General features: G+C 31.6%; 2 protein-coding genes across 4 annotated transcripts; both read right to left on the bottom strand.

Annotated features, from left to right (window-relative positions):
* Nucleotides 1-7,341: 7,341 nt before the first annotated feature.
* Nucleotides 7,342-9,240, bottom strand: LOC108451200 (acyl-[acyl-carrier-protein] hydrolase FATB2, chloroplastic-like). Of its 2 annotated transcripts, none has more exons than XM_053029014.1 (7): nt 8,957-9,240; nt 8,710-8,825; nt 8,482-8,618; nt 8,253-8,366; nt 7,996-8,164; nt 7,857-7,925; nt 7,342-7,730 (listed from the first exon to the last, which is right to left on the bottom strand). In XM_053029014.1, the coding sequence occupies exons 1-7, from the start codon at nt 9,213-9,215 to the stop codon at nt 7,494-7,496; spliced, it is 1,101 nt and encodes a 366-aa protein (XP_052884974.1). In that variant the 5' UTR covers nt 9,216-9,240; the 3' UTR covers nt 7,342-7,493. The 2 variants fall into 2 exon arrangements, with proteins under 2 accessions (XP_052884974.1, XP_052884973.1); XM_053029013.1 differs by having other exon boundaries at nt 8,894-9,240.
* A 2,538-nt stretch (nt 9,241-11,778) lies between these two features.
* Nucleotides 11,779-25,641, bottom strand: LOC108453264 (N-terminal acetyltransferase A complex auxiliary subunit NAA15-like). Of its 2 annotated transcripts, none has more exons than XM_053027433.1 (26): nt 25,316-25,641; nt 24,045-24,123; nt 23,422-23,504; nt 23,184-23,333; nt 22,935-23,050; nt 22,030-22,135; nt 21,074-21,145; nt 20,838-20,953; nt 20,456-20,588; nt 18,535-18,612; nt 18,404-18,457; nt 18,211-18,281; nt 17,792-17,846; nt 17,582-17,677; nt 16,943-17,071; nt 16,761-16,843; nt 16,444-16,674; nt 15,183-15,303; nt 15,000-15,104; nt 14,740-14,871; nt 14,083-14,139; nt 13,860-13,957; nt 13,683-13,741; nt 13,482-13,593; nt 13,294-13,394; nt 11,779-12,530 (listed from the first exon to the last, which is right to left on the bottom strand). In XM_053027433.1, exons 1-26 carry the CDS (start codon nt 25,364-25,366, stop codon nt 12,328-12,330), a joined length of 2,691 nt encoding a protein of 896 aa, XP_052883393.1. In that variant the 5' UTR covers nt 25,367-25,641; the 3' UTR covers nt 11,779-12,327. The 2 variants fall into 2 exon arrangements, with proteins under 2 accessions (XP_052883393.1, XP_017606760.1); XM_017751271.2 differs by having other exon boundaries at nt 15,000-15,107.
* Between the last annotated feature and the right edge of the window lie 781 nt (nt 25,642-26,422).

Consider the following 26,422-nt stretch of genomic DNA (forward strand, 5'->3'; position numbering starts at 1 on the left):
GGATACCGATGGAGCATGCATGCATGGCCATGATCATCATGAAGAAATATATAGCTTGTGTATATGCTGTCATCATTAACATCGGATATCGACAAATGACAACATAGTTGAATTTGATCGGTTGAAACTCTAGAATTACATGCATAAGAAAACGATGTAATTTTCATCAATTTATTTTAAAAATGAAAAATGAAAAATTATTTTGGTTCCCCCAAAAAAAACAATTTGTAATTTGAGCCCGAGTTAAGGAGAAGAGAAGAAATGGAGGAGGCAAGTAGGACCTGACGCGAAGTTTCTGGTAAGGGAACTTCCGGCAGAGTCAACTCCATTTTATGAATTTTAGGGTCCTATTGCCCATTACCGCGTCAAGATTGTTGTCTAGGTTACCAGTTATCTGCCAGCAAAGGTAATCTAGCTGGAAAGTGCTTCTACAATTTTCAAACTTGAACAATTTCTTTCTCTTGTGAAATTGATTTCAATAAAAAACACGTAATATATACCTTTTTCCCCTTTTTTTTTGTAATTAACTATTATTTCCTTTAGAAAGTGGAAATTAAGAAAAATTACAGAAATTTCCTGTAAGGACAAATAGCAAGGAACAAGATCACTACCAACTTACGAAACTAAAAATTTTAATCTAGTCCATAATTTTTTTGTTGAGCAAAATGTTTAGAGATTCCAGAGACAAAAAGAAGGAATCTGTAAGGGGAAGTGCAACTTGGTAAACACAGGATCCATTTGATTCCTTACTGATATATATGAAGGATTTACAATATAGAAATGGTCCCTAAAGAACCTTATTTAAATTCGGGGTGCCTTGTAGATAGTATCACTATTATTGATACGTTTAACTTACAAACATAATCATGGAGGAATCTATTCTTAGCATCGCGTAACTGATCCTCTGAGTTTAGGAGAATTCTAACGAGAAACAAAATACTTCACTTCCAAGTTTAGATAATAGAAATCTGGGTACATATATTTCTTAATGTTGTTGGGAGGATACAAAATTAAAATAAAATTGAGTTGGTGCATGCACATGACATTTGCCGCCATACATGTGCACCAAACCACGCATCTTTCCATATTTGATTCATATCATAGGCTTAATCACTTTAAATAGACTTGAAACAACCGAGTTGGTTATTAAAAAAAAAAAAAGTGTCTTATTGTTAGGGTTACTATAACTGACGAACAAGACAGGGTCCTTCCATTGGGATCAGTGCAACTGAAACATACTGTTTTTTTTTTTTTCTGCACATGCTTCTCTCTCATGGAAAGTGCTAATCCTACTCTCTTAAAATGCACGTTATTGACGTTGAATACATTGAAGTTAATAATTTATTGTTATTATTTTTAGAAACATCATAGTTTAATTAGAGTAGGAAAAACATATAGTAAACAATGGGGTTTGAATTTCAGATTTACTGAATATATAAATTGGATTAAGCGAGCGTTATCATTTTAAGCTTTAAATTGTGCTTATTTATGCATAACATGTGTGTTGATCAGAGAATATTAAAATTGTTGATGATGGGATAGAATATTGAGGAATTTCGGACAAGCTGGACTGAGGTAACATCTGGCAGGACCTCAAGGTCCTTTTCACAAGGTGAGTCTCCAAACAATTTGAACAACTACCAAGATATATGTATTGATTCAATAATATATCCAATTGCACTCTCATGTCTCAGTGGAGGGAACCACTTAAATGAAGTTAACAGATATTAGGGCCAATGCTACATTCCTTTATCTTTTAACTGTACTTCTTTTGATAATATGAAAAATGTGAGGTAAATTCTTAACAATCCCCTTAATCCATATGTAAGGTTTGAAGGTACTTTTACCGCAATCTATGGAGAATGAAGGAATTTGTGTACACCGGATTTCGGGTTTCAAACTTACTGAACTCGGAATGACTTTTGTATTTTGCATATAAAGTATGCATCCTTGGTTTTAATGCTTTCCTTTCTAATTACTAATTTATACAAGTGATTTCTTTACCTTTCAAAAGGAAAAAAAAATAAAGAAGCATTCAGGAGTCTTCTCCAAATTAGATCTAATTTTATTCAATGGAATTGAGTGGTTAATATTGCTGCCACATAATATTGAATCGAGTGATGAGGATGCACTTATGGTTCAATGAATTATGAACATTATTAGAACAGGTTCATTTGCTGAAAAAACAGAAAATTTGGAAGTAATTTAAAGTTTGTGTTGCTTTGTGCTATTCAGAGTTACATGCATTGCATTTGCATGGTTGTCTATATAATTAATGGTATTTAGTGCTTTCCCTTTACATGATTATCAAATCTGGTTTCAAATTTTTTCCCTTGAAGTGATCGCCAGCTTTTCACTTTTAATGTCAAACATTTGCCAATAGCTTTTCACTGAGACTAAAGTTAAATTATTAATTATACTATACATTTCGGTATTTAATTTTCGTGCCTTATTTTATCTGATTGATTTTTAAAAGTAAAATTACACTTTACAATTATAATTTATATCACTATAACACTGCAATATCAAGTTAAACTAATACAATGAATGAACTAATAATTAGTAAGTATTGAGTGTAATGATTCGACACATTTAACTTTCAAAAAAGAAAAATAAGTTCAAACCTTAGAAATAATATTGTTGGGAGAGACAATCATAAACTTCGAATATGAATAATAATACGAACATGAATAATACCTAATAAATGGACTAATAATTAGAATATATTTAAACAAAGCTCCCACATCATGAATCTTTATCAATATCATAAGGCCTTGCTCTTTACCAAGTTTATCAATGCATCATTGTCAATTTCACTGATTTTCCGCTTTGGAAAACACTTTCTTCGCCCATTCCTTCTAACATGTCTAAAATATTAGTACAAGCTCTATTAACTTGGGTATTTGATAAGGAAAATTTTCATTTTATTAAAAATAAAAATTTCAATATTAAATATTTTAAATTTGTGTTGATATTCACTTTAACTTTTTTACTTAATATAATTTTTTTTAAAAATGTGTTCAATAAGATAAGTAGGTAGGTATCTACTTATCACCTAATGTTAAAAATATTAACTTTTTAAAATAAATTATCCTTTAAGAATGAATATTCAAAATATGATTTTAACCAAAATTATTCAAAAATATAAAATATTATATTAATAAGTTTAAAAATAACCAAACTTTTAAAAAATCAACATTTACTTTTATCAAACAATATAATTATATTCAAATACTTATATTTTACTAATTTACCAAATATTTTCTAACATAAATTCAGGATTTATAACATTTAATAATAAAAATTTAAAACTGAAATTTTCAGTTATCAAACAACTTCACAATAATTGAAATATGTTTGGAAGTTAAATTTGTAGTTTTCACCAAGGTTTTCATCGAAAAGCCAAAAAAACAAATTTCTCTGGGGATCGCAACAACAAGCCTAGCCTTAATTTAATACTAACTTTGACCTACATCTACGTGAGAAACCCAAACAAATCAAATCCGAATTTCTGAATATCCCGGATTTGGGTGATCAAACCTTTGATATTTTCGAACTGCTACTTTAGTAATTAATCAAAATGAATCATCGAAAATACTAATTTTAATAAGGTATATATATAGATAGATATTAACTAAAGTGATGATGATCGTTAAAAAAGATAATGAATCTTCAAAGTAATAACATTAATTACACCAAACCAGAACGAAGCCGTGGATATTTAGTTCGTTTAACAAAGATATGAACTGAGATATAAATAAATAGTGTTATGAGTAGGTTGCAACAGCAACATACAATATTCAGTAGGATAGTTTACAATGTCATGTAATTATACACTTCAGACATGATCACCTTGCAAATTCATCAAATTTATATTTTATGTTATATATACTATTATAAGTGAAATGTTTCTTGGCAACCGAGCATATGTTTCCTTAGGGTTGGACAAAGACAATGAGATTCATTGAAGGGGTCCTACAGAAAAGGGCACATGTGATTAGAGATGTGACCCACAGAGCACTGTATCAGTCTCCTGTCTTTAAAGACTAATCATGGTTAGGGGTTTAGTTAGACAATGTAACCCACATCATATATTAAAGATTTTATGTCTTAGCCCTACTACTGCTAAATGGTAGGCTGCGATGGGATCACCAAACCAATCTCTTCCCGTCGTTCAAGAGGCCCATCCTTTACCACATTCCTCGTCGCGTGCTTCATTTCTAACCATTGATCACTATACGTGTGGACTTGAAACACAACTACTACTTTCACACGTTGTAAATATTTTTGGTAATTAATTTTGGAGACTGAATGGTTAATTTGTTTTAAATTAACATATTATATGTAGAATGATTATAGTATTTGAAAATAATATGAATATATGGATTATTAAGTAAGTGAATAATTTAATTTTTTGTAAAATGAAAATTGGAATTGTGAATGAGTCCATATTATTTCATTATATCGAATATTATCAAATTTTAATAAAAATCAAATTTAGTACATCCCCCCAAGAAAAAAAGTTTCCCCTTTGAGATGATTGAGAGGAGAGGTGAGCAAGTTGTAAGTTAGAAGAAGAAAGGAGATAGAGGAATTGTTAGGATGCCGTTCAGCTAAGTTCTAAGGGTCGCAAGTGAAAAGTGATGGTAATTAGACAATAGAAAAAGGAAGCTCTTTTCAAATAAGCTAAGAAAGAACTAAAGAATCTACGCAAAACTTCTATCTCATTTCTTTCGGTTTACAAGTTGAGTAAAATGTATGATGCATTGGATAACAACGGAGAGAATTAACTAAAATTTATTAGTTTTATTATGTTCGGCTTTTAGAATAAAAATGTCAACAAAGTCGGAGGAAAGAGAATACTTATTTGAACACCACAAAGAAGGTACAAGATATTTTGCCATTGAAAAAGATATATGGAAACCTCGGAATCTTTGGGTCTTTCCTACCCTTTATTTCTAATGATAAATCTTGATTTAATTATGGCGGATAGCATTTATGGAATGTCTAAGATAATTTTAGAGTAATGAAAAGGTATTATAGTTTAGCAAATTATGATTAAGAGTCCAAATTTGTAGGCTGGTGAGGCAGAAATATGTTTGGCCCACATCGCTAATATGATCCATTTGTAATAATATCGACTGTTTCCTTTCTCCACCAAATCAACATTCAAGATATTCTGGGGGTGAAATACTTCAAACCACTGGTTTAGATCCAATACGAGTGGCTCTTCGACCGACACGCTTTTGGTTTTGCTCATAGATTCTCGATATAGACCTGAATTTTTGTAATTTTCTTTACAGTTGTTTGAAAGCTGGGCGGATCAAGTGTTCATGAAATGACTGATTTTATCAGTCTCTAGTAATGGGTTCGGCCCATTTCTCCCTCTAGTTTTTATGTTTGTGCTGTACCTTCAATTTATTTTATTTTTGCTTTATCATAAACGACCCAACTTGAATTTGGGATTTGCAGGTATGTTTAGTAGAAAAATTCATCTTTTGCATGGGCTTTTTTTTTTTTTTTATTATGAATATCCAATCCATTTTTTATTCCCATGTATTCATTTTACTTCAAGTGTAATATTTTTCCATGGAGTTTACAGGTATAATGCTAACTAAAAGTATATCTAGATTAAGGCAAAAATATCTTATTATATGAAATTTGCTTTTAATAAGACATCAACTTGAGAGCTATAAGTCCTAAAGCTTCAACTTTTATCAATAATATCTTTTAGAGATGGTTCGTCAACTTAAACATAATATTAATATATTTTATATTTTTCAAATCCATCTTAATTTAAAATGGTTAACCTTAATTAATTTTAGACCCGCTCATATTTTTTTAAGTTTTTTTAAAATATTTATATTTTTTCATATACTAAAATTTTATGTATAACAACTTAATTAGTCACAAAATTTTTTCCATGATTCTGTTTTTGTTACCCAACTATGGAAATTTTTAATTTAATCATTAAACTAATTGGATTCTTTTTTTAGTCACTATGCTCTTTAAGTACGTATGAACCAACTAGATGACATGGTCGTTTATTTCTCAGATAAACTACTTCAATGGTCCCTTAATTATGAATGTATTTTTGTTTTGGTCACTCAAATATAAAAAAATTTTCGATTTAGTCACTAAAGTTTTTGAAATTAGATTTTTAATCACCATGCTGTTAAGTTGATAACGAAAGTTTGAAGCAGCATTTTCTTTTGTTGGCTTAATAATAAATTTCCATTCAATATTTTTATATTTTATCAATTTAGTCCTAAACATTCTTACTAATATTTAGGGCTAGAATTAGTTTTATAATTTTTTATTAGAGGCTAGTAAAATGAGTTTTTTTTTTCATCGGAGAGCATCGTTTTAACATGAAAAATTATATAAAAAAACTTTTCAACGAATTATGATCTTTCTTGCGCTGCAAACTAAGAACTTTTGAGACTTTCCATGTTGGAGTAGCACTATTTTAATGTAAAGTGTTAAAAAATTTTAGTAAGAATTTATGATGAAATTGGAAACCTTTGAGTTTTCTTACGCTAACCAATACTGGAAAAGAGCATAAAAGAATAGGAAGAGAGTAAAAAAGGATAATAATTAGGATTAAGTTTGACAATTTTTGTAAATGTTGAGGATTAAAATATTGATTTTTTAAGAATTAGAGCTAAATTGATAGAAGGTCCAAATATTAATGGCTAAATTTATTATTAGACAATAAAAAGGTCACATCAAACTTTTGTTATCAACTTAACGACATCGTGACTAATTTTTTTTCAAAAAATTTAGTGACTAAATTAAAAAAAACTTAATTGGGTGACAAAAAAAAAACTCTCATATCTAAGTGGCCATTCATGTAATTTATCTGAGAAATAAACATCCATGTCATCTAAGCTATTTTAGGCTTAATGACATAGTGAATAAAAAACAAATTCGAATAGTTTAGTGATAAAATTAAAAATTTTCATAATTAGGTTACCAAAATGGAATCATGGTAAAAATATAATGACTAATTAGGTTGTTTACATATTTTTTTATAATATGTGTACATTGTAATAATATATATTGTTATAAATTTAATTTTTATATGTTATATATTATATAATATAAAGAATATTAAAAAACCTGGACGAGTCGGACTTGAACTTTAAGTGCTTAAGCCTAAGCTCGAAACATATTTTGAATAAGATTAATTTTTGTAAATATTTTTATCCAAACTCTAAGTAAGTTGAGTATTGAACAAGCCTAACACTAACCACATGTTTAAAAGGCGTAAAGTGTAAAATTAAAATAAAAATGTACTTTCCATAAAAAATATATGTATACCATAGAATTGAAGCAAAATTCTTCAAAAACAAAAGGATAAACCACGTAATTTATTTATTGAAGAATTACACTCATATAACTTTTAATTATTTTAAAAGTTCTGACTCATTTTAATAAATTATTTAAGAAAACAAAGGATAAAAGGGTATGATAAAGCTAGAATATGGTTTTCATGCTGGTGATGCCCCTGCAGGAGTGGGAATTGTCCGCCAAACAGTCCTGGCCCTTAATATTTGATGTCCACTCTCCAGACGAAGGTCATGGTCTACTTCAATTCCTCTATTCTTTTCATTGTTCGGTATCACTCTCGATAATGATTGGATAACATCTTCTTTCAAGCACTCTTTCCGGTGCTCAAAATTTATTTTCCAAAGTTCATGCCTATCCCTAATTGAGTCTGGAGTGCTCTGACAATTATTACTTGTAATTCTTAATTAGTAAATCATGAAAACTGACATTATTTTATATCTATCAAAGCTACGTAGTAGTTGGTAATTAAAATAAAATAAAGTAAAATAAAACATCTGAGTTACCTCCAAAATCCAATCAAGGTACTTGGCATTGTTCACATGGTAATTGACATCTAAATCATTCCATCCAGGCTGCATGTAAAGAAAAAGACTTAAGCATATGAGTTGAGCCAACTGGTTCTGATTATATATGTACACATACCGTCAATCCAGTTTTGATGTGATCCATTGCCTCAATTTGGGGACAAGAATATCTGAACACTTCGACAATGGGTTCAACATCCACCCTAAGATAAGCTTTTATCTCGTCTTTCACTTCCTCCGGTAACTTGCATGTTTTTCTTGTGTTCTTATTCATCATCACAGCTAAGCTGCACATTCCCCGCAATGAACTAAATTATAATACCATATATATAAACACATCACAGGTGATTAAAGGGTAACATAACAAATTTTAACCATGAAGCTCGAACTTGAGTTTCGCCTGTGTTGATGTCATTGATAGTCCAATCAAAACGTACACCGGTCCTTCCGGATGCACAAGTCCAGTGGAGTATCTGAACAACCTCACCCCTTCAAAACCACAAACACTCTTTGATTCATTTTTCCACATGGTAACTCAATCATGTACAGTAATAAAAAACTGATTTGTAAATTAATAATGTTTTATTGACAAGTTTTAACTAACCAACAAGGATATCGATCCACCTCGATATGCATGCCGCGAAAGACCCATACCAAGTCCATTTTACGCATTCCCGGTGTTATACCGAAACATGTATCGATTGTCAGACCTAATTTCTTGGCATAGTTCAGCGATGCTTCCTATTATATATACCAACAAATAATCAGATACAATCAATTTGATTTTATAGATCCGCTGATGTAAACAAAATATGATGATTTGAACGTAAACCTGTAAATAATTCATTATAGCCTTTGTTGACATTTTATATTCAGAGTCGATCTCGAATGATCTTACACTAACATCCTGCTGGAAAACCAGTCCACCTTTTACCAACCTTCCTGCCACTGCCAAAGGTTGCAACAAACGTAAGACTCTTATCTTTCATCATGTTAAGAAGAAGAAGTTGTCGTACCGGATAGTGAAGTGATCTCCTCATTTTCCATTTCTTTTATCACTGAAGGTACTCGAATCTCACCATTAAGGGCTGGTTGAGCGTGCAAATTGATCTTCAAACTACAGTTAATAACACTAAACCTAACTGTCTTTTGGATCGCATTTGAAGTTATGTTGACTCGTTGCAAGGAAACCTTGGATTTATTCCATGTTGAAGCAGAGGGTGGCATGAAGAATCTAGAAGTTGCCATTATATATTTAGATGGAAAACAGTGGTCTTTGATGAATATTGGAGGAGGCAAATGTGACCAAACCTTTGAGTTTGAAGGACAACTATACATCACATATATATATATATATAATGGCAACTATACATCAAACCTTTGGATTATATATATATAATATATAAAAAAGGAAACAAGCAACTTGCAATATTAAAATGAAATAATGTAGAACAATAAAGTTAAATACTACTCTACTTCAGTGATTACAAGATCTATAGAATATCGTTATATTAATTTTCTAACTTTGATATTGATTTTTATAATTATTTAAACTTGAATTCAATAAATTAATATTATCAATTTAAATATTATTTATATTTTAAATTATTTTATGGAAAGCACGTACATACCTCTAAAAAATATTGCTTTTAATATTATAAATTTGAATTTAAATGTAATGATTAAAAAATTATTCAAAGTAATTCTATTCAAACAAATAAAATATATTACACTTATAGTCAATTTTAATTATAAAAATAGTTTTTATTTGTCATCTAATATACACACAAAAATATTTTGAATGTCACACAAATGAGTAGAAATATATTCACACATGTAAATACTTTAATATTTTCGTAATTTTTTTAATTTAACAAAAATCCAACTTCTTTTACCTTGATTTTTAAATAATTGCCATAATTTGACCTAAATTAAAACTTAAGTTTTCAATTTTGTATAAATATGAAATTATAACTAATTTTTATAGTGGAGGCATATTTTAAATACAAAACGAGATTAAAAAAATTAAGCATCAAAATATAAAAATAAATGTAGTTCACGACATAAATCAGTTTTATATATTAGCTTTAATATTGGAGCATTAACATTTGGTATTGTTTATATATATTTAAAGTAATTTCAGTAGCAACATGGAGGTTGTAGACTCTATTATGAAGCTATTTTAGTTGGATTGTAGCATTGGGAAGAATTTATGATAGTAATTAAAACATAAAATGGCCTTATAATTAAATGTAAAACGCTCTTAGTACTATATATTGGCTAGCCGAAGAGATAAGATGAGATAAATAACCTGCCTTCCCTACATTGATCTGCCCCTAAATCATTCTCACGCAAATTTTAAATTTCCGATTCATATAGGAAACCAGTGATACGGCTGCTGTATTAACTAAAACAGGTGTGGACCGTTTTAATTAATGTGTTACGTAATTTCTCCGCATGCTTATAGATTAGACTAAAATTAATTTTCTTTTATCTGTTATCTATGTATTAATTAAATTATATTTAGTTATTTTTAAATTTTATAATTTTGATTTTTGTTATGATTACGGAATTAAAATAAAGTAATATATAATTTTAATTTTAAACGTGAGTTTAGATAATATAAATATAAATAAATAATGTTCTTATGATTAAACGTGAGTTTTATTACACAGTCGTATTATTTTTGAATCTAAAATTTCAAATGCAAACTCTATTAAGGATTTTTTAAAAAATCCAAGGGAGCTCCATTCGTGAAGAAATAAACTTTGTGCCTAATTTTTCTTCCCCATCGTTACTAGCAAGATATATATATATATAGAACCAAAACCAAACCCTTTTCTCCTAGTTTTACCAAACTTAAACCAAACCCTTTTCTCCTAGTTTTACCAAACTTCTACGAGTACATATTAAATTTAGTGGTAAATAATACAAATATAGAAAATGCTACTCTATATTTTACATTTTAATTTAAACAAAAAAGTAAAATAGTTTGTGTAAAAAAATATGCTAGAAATTCAATCACATTGAGGCCACGTTTTTAAAGCACAAAGGTGCATTTGAACATTTGTAAGTTTGCATAAATATTGCTCTTTATTCACATGGTTTACTATTTATAAGTAAATACATACAGATAGACCCTTTGAGGTGGTTATGTGAGATTTGACTTTTGCCTGTACTAGGATTTTAGTAATACAGCATACAGAATTGAGGTCTTGACAGGTATGTTGTATTTGCTTGGCAAAATATGCAGACAATGATGAGCTGAGGGAGCTGCCAAGCGGAGTGTGTAAATAAGTGGGTGAAATTCAATGCCTCTTGTCCCTTATGTAAAAGTGATGTTGGTGGGAGCAGCACTGCATCACCATTAGCTTGGGAAAGCGATGGACGAGAAACCAGTTGAAGATGGCATAATGTCTGGACGTGTCTCATTTTTTGCTGCTTGTTTTTTATAGCATAGCTGGGTCTCTATTTTTTTTTTCTTGCCACGTAATTATTTAAATCGGTCATCCCTTTACCAGGAAAATTTCGACTAAATTTGAAACAGGCGTTAATAGTCAGATCAAATTCTAAGTTAATATGTATGCTATGTTTTTTAATCCTCAATCAATCCTGTTAATGTACACACTTCAACATTTTGATGTTTCAAAAAATACCAACCTCAACTTTGCATCTAGCTCCAACTTTTACTGTTTTGACATCAATACAAGTCCGTTAAATAAATAAAAAGATAAACAAGGGCGGGGGAAATATTACCATCTGAAAGCTAATTATACTTTTTACCGACTCTCCAGCATTTCGCATGATGAATCATAATAATTAAGAATGAACTTAATTTAATTGCAATTCAAAATTTAATGATAAAATCACGCAGCAACCACAAGGGCAACAAAACTAGTAATTTAATGATCAGCGCCACAAATTTCGACTCCATTGGCAAAATTTTCCACGTTTATGTATTAACAAATACTACATTTATGATGCGACTGACTGACTGACCAAGTTATGAAATGGGCAAAGTACAACATGCTTCAAACATTCGCCTCTCTTCTACGCTCACCTCAATATTCCTTTACCAAACAAAACTTTCTATAGCGCCTCAAAGTTTGTGGCAAACCATGGAGCCCAGCTCTAAGGATCGCTCAACCAAATGGTGAGCAATTTTAAAGCGATACTATTTTTTTATATATATTATACATATACTCAACCCTAGAATCATTAATGAAAAAAAAAATTATACACATTTGCAAAAGGAATGCATTTCATTATCAATAAAGGCAAAGAGAAATCTGATCTCACAGGATAGCCGTGGCTTTGCATAACTTTCTAAGATACTCTCCTCTTTCCACGCCTGCCAAGGGCAATCATCCTTTGGTCTGCCATTCCATGGACATTTGAGTTCGAGCTCTGATGTCAGTTGATGCAAACAAGCGAAGGATCACCTTCAACTTCAAATTTTAAGGTTTTTAAATGCTTCTAGCTTTCCATTTGATGTAAAGGCGTTTCCACTTTGAATGATATCAGGACCGTTTGCACCCCCATTCAAGGGAGTTTCAGTATCCAGATTGTTCAAGAAGTTGTTCACAGCAGAGCTACGACTACCTTCAAAGTAGATAGAGTACGGGAAGTACTCTGCACATCTCACTTTCCATCCTGCGGTATAAGACCATTATCAGACCAAAGGCGTTAATTCCTTCGGCTTGAGCAATCTTTACCATAGACAATTAGCCTTTCCAGAAGAGTAGAAAGCATTATCAATAGCAACAGACATGCATATTTCCACTATTTGCAGGATAAAATTTCCCGCATATACTCAAAAAAGGTTTTGGAACTCCAGCAATAGCTGAGTGCTATATACAGACCAAAACATAAGACAGCAAATGAGAACAAAATTTAAATAACGAAAGTCTTAAGCACAAATATATCCCTTCAAATTGTCTACAGGTTACAGAATTTTACTTCAATCATCTAAAAAGACACCTACCAACTAAAGCAGCCATTTCTCAAGTAATTTGGTCACCATAACAAGAATTGAATAATCAGTGATAAATAGGAGTAAAAACTGATCATGAAGTCCAACTTTCTTTAAGATGCAAACAATATCACAACATCCACATTTTGAAGATTAAAGACCGTGTACTAACAAAAACCATAAAGCCATCAGAGCTCATAAGATTTACAGAAAATCATCGATTGATGTTGAAACCATAATTTTCTCTATATTTTTTTAAAGAATCCTAATATAGTGTAGTTCTTTGGGTAGCTAATCTACAACATTTGATAACAGAATGATGATATTTAATATCATCGAAATTCTTACTAAAACATCTATAAAAGTAATTCATTTCCTAAGAAGGTAATGGAGTTAAATTCAAAATTTTTTAGTCAGCATAAATTTATGTGAACTGTAACTTACTCAAAGCAGCATCTGTATCAATAAGAACATTGTCTAAGAGTTTATGGACTGCAATACAGTCCTTGAGTTTCCACTCCATTACCGATCCAAGTGCTCCATTCCTGGATAATAGAAACAGAAAGGGGCAATTAACCTTGAGAGAAAGTTGAGATGCATGGAATACATATCACACAGTAGAAACTTATTACGTTGGCACAACTTTATTGGATGAATCTTCAATTATCTTAACAGCCTCAAGTTTCCTGGTGGGGTCCAAGGTATATAACATTTCTGCGACTGCTGCTCTATGCATCAAGGAATCTGAAGAACAGAAAAGTGAAACATTATATGACTATACCACCTACCTCAAGAAGCCCAAAATGCATTAAGTTAAATAAGCTCAGAAATACCTTCATGATTACCAAGGAAAATTTTGTTTGCCTCATTAAGAGTTTTCTCCTGCAATTGACTGGAGAAAGAGAAAAAAAAAAGGGAATTAACGCATCAGGGATCAAAAAAATAATAACAGTAATACAAAAAACTCCCACTTGGAGGAATAACTATCACAAAGCCATTTCTAGAAAAACCTGATGGAGGGACGCTCAGCTTCCAAGACACTCCACACAAGTTTTTCTGCATCAGACACCGGAGCGGACATTGAGCTCACTTTATGGAAAAATTTGATCTGCATTACATAAAATTCAAATGAACCATATAAAGATTAGATGACTTTGTATCTATGTACAAAAAAAGAAGGTACTTGTACTTCTGCAAGATGGTGCATAATATAGCATGACAGATTTTACATACCAAGCAGCAATGTGAATCCGGATTATCAGCATCCAACCTTAGCAGTTGCTTTACAGCCTTTCGGAAAAAGGAACAAAAACAATACAAACATATCATTATGAGATCATGAAATAATAGAAGTACAAGTGAGCAAAACCATTGTTCTTCAATTCAAAGATATGTCTACACATTCTTTGAGACTCTGTTTGGGAAGATGACTCTGAGAGAGTCTACTAGGACTATGAGAATGGAATGCCCCATACCATGTACAAATTAGTCAAAATTCAACATAAGAAGATGAATTTCAATTTCACACATTCTATGGGTACTTCAAATTCACCATTAAATAAGATTCAACAGATCCATGAATTTTAAAACAATCAAGAGTCAATTTTCAAGTGTTTTATCACATAATTTACACTAAATCCAAAATCCAAAATCCCTTCTTTTAAATTCAAGTTACAAACACAAGATAAGGCAAAGATGTTTGGTTTTAATGATGCAGTTTCATTACTCCAACCAAGTATCAAGGCAGCAAGTGAAAATGAGACGAGGGGGCTTCCTAACAGAGTAAACTGATCCAAATTCTTAATCCACTTGGTTACATTTAAAAATCAGTTCTAGTTGCTCACAGACAAAGAGAAGAAACACAATCATGTTCAATGCAAATATAAATACCTGAAAGGCAAGCAAAATCTTCTGCTTTCTCATATTTACTTCAAAAGAAAGCAAGTGTGTCTCCAAAGAATCAGGTGAGTTCTTCTGAAGCAACTTCAAGTACTTTGTTGCTTCCGACAAGGGATCATCAGTCTATAAAATATATAACATTAAACAGAGACCTAGCTTAATAGGCATTAGAGACACATTTTTACAGCAAAAGAGGACTTCAATCAGGAATCTAATGCATAATATAAAGAAGAGAGACAAAGCTAGATAACCTTCAATAATTTTTCTCCATAAGGATCTGGATCTACAGGTTTAATGTGTCGTCTCCCAGACTTAGACGTTCCGCTAGCACTTGATCCTTCATTTTTCTCCTCTGCCTCCTAAAATAAAGCACAGCCTTAGATTAAATCATCAAAGAAATGTTATCCAAGAATCATCAAATAAAGCTGATATACTTTCTTAGCTCGTTCTGCCTTCCTCTGCTTTTTCATTTTCTTTTTTTGAGTAGCCTTTGAAGTGTTGTCCTCTACTTCAGCTGGTGAGTTCAAAGGAGAATCGTACAACTTTAGGTAGCATCTGCACTTCAAAAATAAGTTAGGAGTTGAAGCACTCATCAATTTTGAGCAAAGGTTTTCTGAAAAAAGAGACACCGCATAGGAGCCAGACAATGATTCAATCACAATAACTATTAACCCAATTTATGGTCTATCACAGTATCATCCACTCCCATTCCACCATACAATCATTAACAATCAATGCAGAAGTGCTAAATTAACAAATAATTTTTGCTACAGTAAAGTACAACTCTCTATCCTTAACCCAACAGAAATCCCGGAACCATCTTCCTCTCATTAAACCAGCCACAATCTCAAATTGCAACTTGCCCACAAAAATAATTGCTTATAATAATATCATCATAAAGGAACAAAAATTACCTTCAAGAAAATTTTCATACAGCAAGGTTCAGACAATGCATTGCTGCAAATTTCAACTAACACATAATGAATGCACCTGAAATCTATGCAATCATCCCCCCATTCCCCAGAAGGCTAAAGCAAAAAGAGGCAAAGACTGACGGTGATGGAGTCTGAATTTTAGAAAAAGGAGATAAAAAATAAAATTGAAGAAGGTTTTAAGCTTGCAAGAGGAAAACCATAAAAAGCAGGAAAAAGTTCATAAAAGGATGAAGGTATACAAAGTTCAAACAACAAGATCAACAAGACGCAGGAACCGGCAACTGGAAGATCATTGAATCAACTTCTCATCAATAATGGTAGCTACATTCTTACCATTTGGTGTTGAAAAACTATTTTGGTCTTATATTTAGGAAAGATTATCACAAATGTAGAAGACAAGGCCACCAAAAATCAAACGCAGCTTTGCTACCACAGGTGCACTTCATTACAACCTCACTTACAATCTTTATGTGCAAGAAGAAAAAATGCAATCAAAATGATCAATAATTCAGGGCGGTTTTCAAATCAAAATTCAAACCCAATGTAGGAAAAAAGAAAAGATCAAGCCCGGATAAACCTTAATTGATTAAAAAAAGTAAGGAATCAATCACTCAAGATCGATCTTCATTCTTCTTTGATTCAAAGTGAGGAATCAGAGAAAACAAGATGCATAGAAGCGATAACATTGTCACAGATAGTCAAACAGAATAAGTCTACTATGAATCCCTGAAAAGCTAGCAGATCAAACAAAATGCTTCACCTGATGGCACCAGCTGCTGCTTTGTGAAAATAAGCATGGGAATGCAACCGATCTTGAAATCTTAGCATATCAACATATGCACGCAGTGTCATTTTCCGTAAACAATAAGAATGGAAATCAAATTGATCTTCAGTAATATCAGCATAGTGCTTCTCCACAGCTAAAAATTTCTTAAGGGCCCGTCCAAGATCACCTTGTCGAAAGTAGCTTTCACCAGAAGCAAGTTCATACCTTCAAAACATGAACAACACTCAGTAGATGTATTCAGATTATAATAAGAGACAGCAACACGCCCAAGGCAATAAACAAAAACAAACCACATGCACTGCATGTCATGAAGGTTGTTGTGCTGGTCTCCATCTTTTGTGAACAATACAGCAATTTTTTCTGCCAAAGCCACCTATAAGAGTACAAAAAGCTTGCTGAGTGTACAATAATAGCGATAGAGATAAATATCAAATACAAAAAAAAAAAAAAAGATGGGGGGCAGCTTCAGAACCTGATCAGCCTGCAACATACGCTTGACAGATTCACTGTTTATGTAGCGGTCTGCAAGATCCATACACCTAGCTTCATCTGCCAATGAAGCCGCAGCTACCAAATCACCAGCATGTTTCAATATCCGGCTCTGTGATCAAAGCAGAAGCAACTAATATACACCTACAGCCAGCTTCAAGAAAATTCCAAGAACTTTTCTAGAAGACAGTAAAAGAAAAAGGCTCATAAAGAAGTTATAGCCATGTGGCCAAAACCCTATAAGCAATAAAACCCCCAAAATCCGAAGAAAAGAGGTCATATACTTGGCTCATGCCCATTAAGATTTATTTTCCTCAAGAAAAACTTGTTTCCATTCTATAAAAATATGTACAGCAACTTCGCACAATTTAGTGCACAATAAATAGACAATCAAGGTCAGCATCATGGCAAGTGACAAGTCTAACAAGCAAGTAATAAGTCCAAGGAAATATCTTGAAGAGTTCTCAAGCAATGATATGCCTCATGAAATGTGAGCCACATCAGGCAAAACAAAGTCAAATACAGGAATACTAGAAATTTTTTTAAATGATTCACCTGAAAAAAAATTAAAAACAGGCAGAAGAAGAATACAAAAATTTTAAGGTTGATGACAAGAACAAACCTTGACAGAGTATAAATCAATTACGGTTGGAGTGTGCTGTATAGCCTCATCAATTTTTGAAAGAGCAATGTCATACTGTCCTCTTCTGTCATAATGCTGCATCAATAACTCTTAAGTTATTCAAAGGAAAACGCAAAAGAAAGCACCAGATATTTATTGCAAAGAAACTGACCATGGCCCATGGAGTGAGGAAAGCAGATGGTTACCTACCTGAGCCAAAAAGAACAAAATCCATAAAAGTGTTGAAGGGGGCTCCTTCTCAGTCCTGACATCAATATGAAACACGAGATCAAATGACTCAGCATAATACCAAATGTGTGCTTGTGTACAAGCAAACAAACAAAAAACATATAGGACTTCACACACAACCATGTAAAATAACCATTATGTACTCATTTAACAGATAACAAATAAGCAACTGAGAGAGGATTTGACTAAACAATAGGCTGTAATAGATAAATAGCACTGGACCAAACCCAATATCTAAACATTTTAAAACTCTTAAGACTTGCTACAATATCACACAACCACCTGAAAGTATATATTAACTCTAACGGTAGCAAATCCAAGTATTTATTTGCTTGAAAGACGTATTATACTATTACTCATGGGCTGAAAGCATATAATACCTATCAGGGTATCTCCCGTCCCCACTAATTGAATGCTCCAGCTCAAGAATAAGTTGCTCCAATATGTCTGCCTGTAGAAGTGTCAAAAAAGCAGGAAACATTAGTCTTAATATCATGTACCCTACTAGTTGGCAAGTAGTGTAGGCTAATATTTAAAATCTTAATTTTAATTTTTAAATGCAAGGAGACTTACCTTGCCGGGTTGATCATACAAAGGAGAAAGATCTGAGAATAAAGAAGGAACACCCTGAGAGAATAGAGAAAATATATCATTATTTCACCCAATAAGGTATAAACAGCAGTAAAACTCATCTGCATACATACCTTTGTTAGAAGGGGCTTAATATAATTAGTTGCAGCTGCACAGAACTTGTCTCCTTGCAAAAAATCAAGTGGTATCCTCTAAAAAACAGAGTTTGAATATATAAGTACTGTAAAATTCATCAAACATCATAAAGAAAATAGGCATTGCATAATGTCACAGCAACAAATAGAATTGTCATGCATTAATACATAACAAATTTGAGTTTACAGGAAGAAACCATTCAATTACATCCTCACTGAGAAAGCCAAATTCTAAAAGCTCTAAAATTTGACAATTTATTTTATCCATGCAGTAAGGAGGCCATGTCAACTCATGGTCGTGTACCCACCCTTAAAAGCGCAGCTTAACTAAAAGAAGAAAACAAAGATAGTCCTTACTAAAAAGAATTAAATCTTGAATTTGTGATGCTGCCATGTCACCTTCTAAGGGTTGACAGTGGCATTTTAACCATCTAGAGTTCATACTGTTGTCACATCAAGACATCAATTTACTCACACCGCAAAAAATAAAACCATCTTTTTTAATATTATTTCAGCATATCACAAGTCAATGAATGGACTCAATCTTTGGTAGAAGCACATCACTGGATTCTTCTCATCACATTATTTCTTAGGTTTAACCCATAAATTGGTACCTAAACTATAACATTTTTCCCATTTTGATACCTAAACTTTTTTTTTTGGACACAAGTGATATATAAACTACTACTTTTTTTTTTCTCATGTTGGTAACTCTATTAGTCCAACCATTAGTCAAACCGTTAAGTCTATTTTTAAAAAAGGCTTAATCCAAAAATTAGCACCTAAACTATACCATTTTTCCCAATTTGGTACTAAACTTTTTTTTTGGTTACAAATGATACCTAAGCTATTTTTCTATTACCCATTTTATAACCATTATATCCATTAAAAAAATTCTAACCAATATTAGACAGCCACTTCATATATACTTTAAAAAATATTTTTTTTAATTCTGCTATTTTATTTTTTTCTTTTACATTATTTTTTCTTTATTCTTCTTTTATAATGTCTAAATGCCAGTAATGCTCGAAATTTGCTCTCCCGAGATCGAGATGCTGGTGATTAATTCTGTTTTCGAACTTCACCGCCTGCTTACCCAACCTAACGGATCAAAAAAGTTCTTTCATCGATCAAAACCAGTGTTTTCAATACCGGCTAGGGTACCGGTTCACAAATAAAGGTTGAAAGGTTGAACCAATTAACCCATAAACCGATACAGACCAGTTGAACCAAGCTAAAACAAATTGGTTGAACTGGTTCTCTCTAATTTTTAATTGTATATTTTTATTTTTTATGAATTTTTTAATAATTTATTTAATCAAACCGAGAACGGATGGCCCAACCAGTTTAACCACCAGTCTGATTCTAAGACCTTGATCAAAACCATGAAGCCTAAAATGCTGACACTTGTAAAAGAAGCCCAAGATGGGAGGAAGAAGAAAGAAAAAAATTATAGAGTGAAAAGTAACAATATATATACATATATATAGAGAGAGAGAGAGAATAATATTTTTTGCCTTTTCTTAGCCACATGATCATTTTTAATTGGTTATCTTTTTTTTTAAATAGACTTAAAGGGTTTGAATAACAGGTAAACTAACAGAGGTGCCGACTTGAGAAAAAAATTGTTTAGGTACCAAAACGGGGAAAGGAGCATAGTTGAGGTACCAATTTGTAGGTTAAGCCATTTTTTAAATAGACTTAACGGTTTGACTAATGGAGGTGCCAACTTGAGAAAAAAAAATAGTTTAGGTACACAACTTGTGACCAAAAGAAAAGTTTAGGTACCAATACGGGAAAAAGAGTATAGTTTAAGTATCAATTTGTGAGTTAAGCCAATTCCTTATTATAAGTCATAAAAAAAAAAAAATCCATAAACAATAAAAGAAAAGACAGCCACCTTAACAGCAGATGACCAGGTGAACTGTTCTGCAAGCAATTTGTATAATGCATCCAACCGATCAATTTTATCAGAGGAATACTTGCCATTTTCAGAATATAGACCAAAACATTTCTGCAAGCCTTCATAATATCTGGAAAATGCACATGCACAAAATATAAAAATTGAAAGTTTGGCTCCCCAATAATCAGAACTAAAAGCAACAAATTACACCAGAATATAGGCAAATATAAATATTGTAGGACTGCAATGAGGAATCTTCAAGCATGAAGAAGCGCTGGACAAGTAAAAAATCTAGTTGATATTATTTATTTGCAATGAGTGATTCATTAATAAGTTTGATTAGGTCTTTTAAATAAGATACCAAAGGCATAAGATTCACCTGTAATTGTCGGGATTCATGGCAAGTAAAGCCTTGTAATGATTGGCACCTTCTTCTAGGCGTCCAAGCTTCACCAAGAGAGAAACCTCTTGTTCTTTGGAAGTCAATTTATCAACCTAGAAGAATAGAATCAGTTAAATTTCTTAAGTCCAACAATTAGGAACTTGATAAAAATTTAAAACTTGATAAAAATTTAAACATTTAAACACCCTGGTGTTATATATGTTCGCACTTACTATTTTTGACTCTTTCTTGTGCAATTCCTCAAGTGCTCTCTCAAGAAACCCGCATTCCTCTAGCAAAGAGATCTGGAGAAAAATACCATACCCATATAAACATCAAAGAATCTTCTGGGACACCACAACTAGTAATATATGGCATCTATTAGACAAAATATATGTAATTAGTATGTTACTATGCAAATATATATTGATTAAGCTATTTCTAGGATCTCGTTGCTGTAGTCAAAAAATAAATATTTCGTAATATTATGTAAAAGAGAGGTAGACTTGTTTATAATGTGTTTGCAACAAAAATCCAGAATGGTTCTGTAAAACATTTAATTAAGGATCAAGAAAGACAGGTTCAGAGGCAGTTCTTACAGGCACCACAGATTTGATTCCCTGTAAAAGGCACAACTCTTCTTTGAACAAGCCATGTTTCTCCCTAACGTGAATGATATGCCTAAACAGCAAAGAATTAAAAACCCTATGGATGCCAATACCACCATGGGCCACAGGTTGGTCCTCTATCTCAGACTAAAGTGAACTTGAAGATGATTTAATTTATTCTCTAAACGAGAAGAATCATGAAAAGCCACACATCAAATGTAAAAAGGCTAGGTTTGCTAATTAGCTACAACATTTACATAAGAATATTAGATTTTGGCAGAAATACAAGCGGAAGGCCTAATGGCATGCAAAAATTATCACGCTGTTTAGAAATAAGGTAAAAAGACATTAATATCTTGAATTTTTGAATATTTATCATTGTTTTATTTGGTTTATGAATAATTTCACTAATTGTGTTAGTGTTTGTCTGGTTAGCTAGAGACACCAAACTCAATCACTCACGCTTATATATTAGCATAAATTCTAAAAATAGGAATATATGTATAACGAAGTGAACTTGTGAGAAATGCCAGGCACACGCATATGCATGCAAGAACTAAAAAGTATTACATCAGCAATACCTTGTATAAAAGCATTTCACCATGCTCACATCTTTCATTATCAGGTGGATAATCATCTTCTAATGTCCCTTCATATGCTTCTAAAATTTCAACTGCTTTTGCAACACTGATATAAAAATGGCATTTAGCATAAATAACTAAAGGATAAAGATATGAATCCATAAATTTTCCTTCACATGGAATCACTAAGCCGATGCAAAGTAAAGAAAAACCACGCCAACTGATGTGCCAAAGCAATAACTTCAGTACATTCCATTAAAGCATGAAACACAGAATCATTTTACACCAACAAGTAAAAGCCAAAAGAAATTATAGCATCATCACTATTTCCATACAGAACCATAGCAAAAACAGCAGAACTCTGCAGTTAACTAGGCATGAAGGCATTGTTAAAATGCTAATTTGCAACAAAATTTCATAAATGTAGATGTCAACAGCTTCATTGTAGAGTAGTTGAGTATAAATTTATCCAGCCACCTACCTGTATATTAGTAACACCTTCAATACAATTTACACCCACCATATATTGTGCTAAGAGAACTTAGATATCTTCAACAGAAATTTGTATTTTTAACCTTTTATGAACTCTGATTGGATGCTTAGTTGCAATCATGCAAACTAAATGAACCACATTTCAAATGGTATATCCAGGCTAGCATATATCTGATCATGTAATTAGAAACAAAGAATTTGGATTTTTAAGCATTTAAATTAAAGAATGACTTTTAACTAATTAACAAATGTTTCAATCTTCAATCAAACAGGCCTTTCAATTCTGAACTTCAAATACAGCATAAAAATAACAGCATTCCAAAGCATGTTTCACAAAATAGAAGTCAACAAATTTGATGAAAAGTAAGCATAAGAATGGGTCAAAATATAGTTAAATAAAGAAGAACAAATACTTTGAGCATAAATGGTTGGCTACAGCAAAGCCAATCCAGTTCATGCGATGATTTGGTTTCAAAGTCAAAAGTTGTTGTCTTGTCTCAACAAATCCTGTCAAATCTCGCATTTGTGCCTGTGATAAAAAAGATGAAACAAAAGCATAAAGATTTCTGAAACAACTTGGAATGAGGAATATGAGGAACATCTTAGATCAAATACTGAGCCTAGAAGCACGAATCACAGAGAATGAAGATAAATCAGCTTACCTGCAAGAGTGACAAGTCCCGTAGTATTTCAATGTTGTCTGGATCTATTCTCAAAGCATTGCGATAGCATTTAATAGCCTCCCTGTATTCCCTATCTGACCGGTAAAGGAGACCATAAACATGCCAGCAAACATGACTTTTAACATCATTCTACATTAAGTCAAACATGAAAACAATGTTAAGAAAAGATGACCCAGCTTCGACATTACATGGATTAAAAGAAAAGAAACAAGACTACCTTTAAACCTAGTCGGACAAGTTCATATGCTTCAGATTTACGATCCATGCAATTTAAGGTCAACCCCTTCATCGACAAAGTTTCTGAAAACAAGTAAGAAGCCAATAAATTAGTACACAAATACAATAACATACAATTACTAGAAAGTATAAAATACTAAATTGAAACTTTTTATTTCTAAAAGACAGGAATGCAAGCGGGAAACTACTCATCTATACCAATACCACACATCAATGAATACTCACAAAAACCAACCAAGATGAAGAAACTATTAAAATATTGTACATTGTAAGACCTCATAGGTAAATAAAAAGCAGTTATACTCATGGTAATGCAATATTTCTAACCGGACATCATGGAATAGTCAGTTATACTGCTTTCCAAAATGTCATTGACAGCAGTCACAAAACGTAATTGGAATCCACAGAAACAATCACGTCAAGTTCATAGGCATTTTTATAAAGATTGTCCAAACCAAACATAGAAACCAACACAAACTGCCCTTTTTTTATATCATTCTGTTTGTTTTAGAGTTCTGGCATCTTTACAAAGGTACACTTAGAAAGACCATGAAATGAGCAATATGTGCCTCTCAGTCAAAGGAGTGCATCAAGTTAAACTACCTCCATGATCAGGAAACTTTTTCAGTATTGCATCTGCAGCCTTCAGTCCTTTCTTGTACTGTTTAGTTTCATATGATTTCTGCAATGGAAAAACAAACAAGAGCTTTAGCAATAGCACATGGATGCCCATATCAATAATACAAAAGTTCATCTATGAGAATTAGCTAGAGTACAGTAACAGATAAAAACTAATTACAGAAAAATCAGTCTAAAAGAAGAGAGAAAAAGAAAAAGGAGTAAAACACACCAGTCAAAATTCTACTTTTCACTAAATATTTTTTTTCTTAAAAATCGGGAAAGGGGAGAACTTCCAGCGATGTGCAGAAAATCTTCAGATGTTGCTACTGCCGACAAGTTCTTACAATATGTAAATACTAAAATTTAATCTATGAGAATTAGCTAGAGTACAGTAATAGATAAAAACTAATTACATAAAAATCAGTCTAAAAGAAGAGAAAAAGAAAAAGGAGTAAAACACACCAGTCAAAATTCTACTTTTCACTAAATATTTTTTTCTTAAATATGGGGGAAGGGGAGGACTTCCAGCGATGTGTAGAAAATCTTCAGATGTTGCTACTGCCGACAAGTTCTTCCAATATGTAAATACTAAAACTTAATCGTGAAGTATACAATTACATAAAACCAGGCTCGGTCAGTTTATCAAATCTAATGAAGTAGATTGCTTTGCAAATATCACTGTAAAAGTCTTAAAAGTAATGTGTGTCAAAGACAAAACAATCACATTCAGTTAGGAATCAACAAAGGTCAAGTCTAAAAAAATTTAACAACAGGCAAGAAAATTTACTCAAATAGCAAGTCATTAAATTGTCATTTATCTAACTTTCTCTATGATGATACAAATAAATTATTACCAAAGGAAAGCGCAAAGTGTACCCATCCTTTAAAAAAATCAAACCAAACCAAAATTCAACTTTCCTAACAGTTGCTAAACAGAAAAAAAAAATGAAATGAACTTAATATATACACAAAAATTCCCCGAACACAAAAAACTGATTGACGAGCAAGCATATCGACTCCAAATTCCCATGTCTCATTCGATATCCACCATTCTTCTGTGCAACTAAACAGAGCAGCATCCAGCTAGGGTTTTGCAAGCAATGAAGTAAAAGAGATAAAAGAAGAGCGATCGTAGAATTACAAAAAAAAAAATTACATATAAAAAGCAATTCGAGTATAAATACCAGGTAGAAATACCTGGATACCAATTGAAATATATACATATATGAGAGAGAGAGAAATCGAAGCCTTACGACGATAAGTTTGAAGAGGTTAGCTTCTTTCGGAGGCAACGAAGCTCCCATTGATTTCTCTGTGGAAGAAAATCACAAACTTCTAAAAGAGAAATTAGGGTTCAAAGAAAATTGAAAAGATTCAAAAAGAAAAAACAAGGTGAGAGTTCGTGTCTGCAAGAGAGACAGAGTGGTGGCGCTTATCGGCGTCTTCAACCCTACTGTAAACAACACGAAGGTATAGAAATTGTAGAATTTCCTCTTTCATGGGGCCTATTTTGTAATTTCCTGATATATTCTTTTAAGGATCAAAACATAGTTAAATGTTAACTAGAAACTCGGGTAAGCACGTGGAATTCTAACATATAATAAATAATTAAATATATCATTTGAAATTAATTAATAATAACAAATGAAATGTGTATGAAATTAAAATGAAAAAAATTAAAGGTTGAATAAATATTTGATTGAGTGATAAATTTGAGGTTTTAATTAATTTAATTGGTGTGTTTAAATTCTATTATATACATATTTTTAATAGTTTTTGTTAAAATAAAATATTAGTACTCTCAAATAATACAAGTTATTTTAATTACGGTAGGATACTTTTGTAATTTTTCTAATCAAGTTGATGCTCGTTGAATTGTGACATTAACTCAATCGAGACTTAAATAATAGTAAGTATGGATATACAATTGATGAAAATAATAAATTATGGATATTAAAATAATAATGTCTAAAAAGATCATTAAAATAATAATAGTAGTAATTTAATAAAATGGTATATTAGTTATTAATAGTATAGATACATAAATTTAGTGAGAGAAAGTTTAAAAGTTTTTTAAAATTTTACTTAAGATTTATTATTAATGTAGTGGTAAAAAATTATTTATAAATTTATTAAACACTAGTTTAATCTTAGATATGTTAATTTTAGTTATTTTATCTAAAAACTATATAAAAGTATAACAAAACAAAAGATCATCAAAATAATAATCGTAGTCGTTTATGATTTTATTAATAATATAGATATATCTAAAACAAATAAAAATAAGGGTTTGTTCTATTTGCTAATTTAAATTTTTTTCTCAATTTAGTCAATTTAATTAAGATAATTATTCGAATTAA

The sequence above is a fragment of the Gossypium arboreum genome, chromosome 5 (assembly GCF_025698485.1).
Source record: "Gossypium arboreum isolate Shixiya-1 chromosome 5, ASM2569848v2, whole genome shotgun sequence".
In the NCBI taxonomy this organism is placed as follows: domain Eukaryota; kingdom Viridiplantae; phylum Streptophyta; class Magnoliopsida; order Malvales; family Malvaceae; genus Gossypium; species Gossypium arboreum.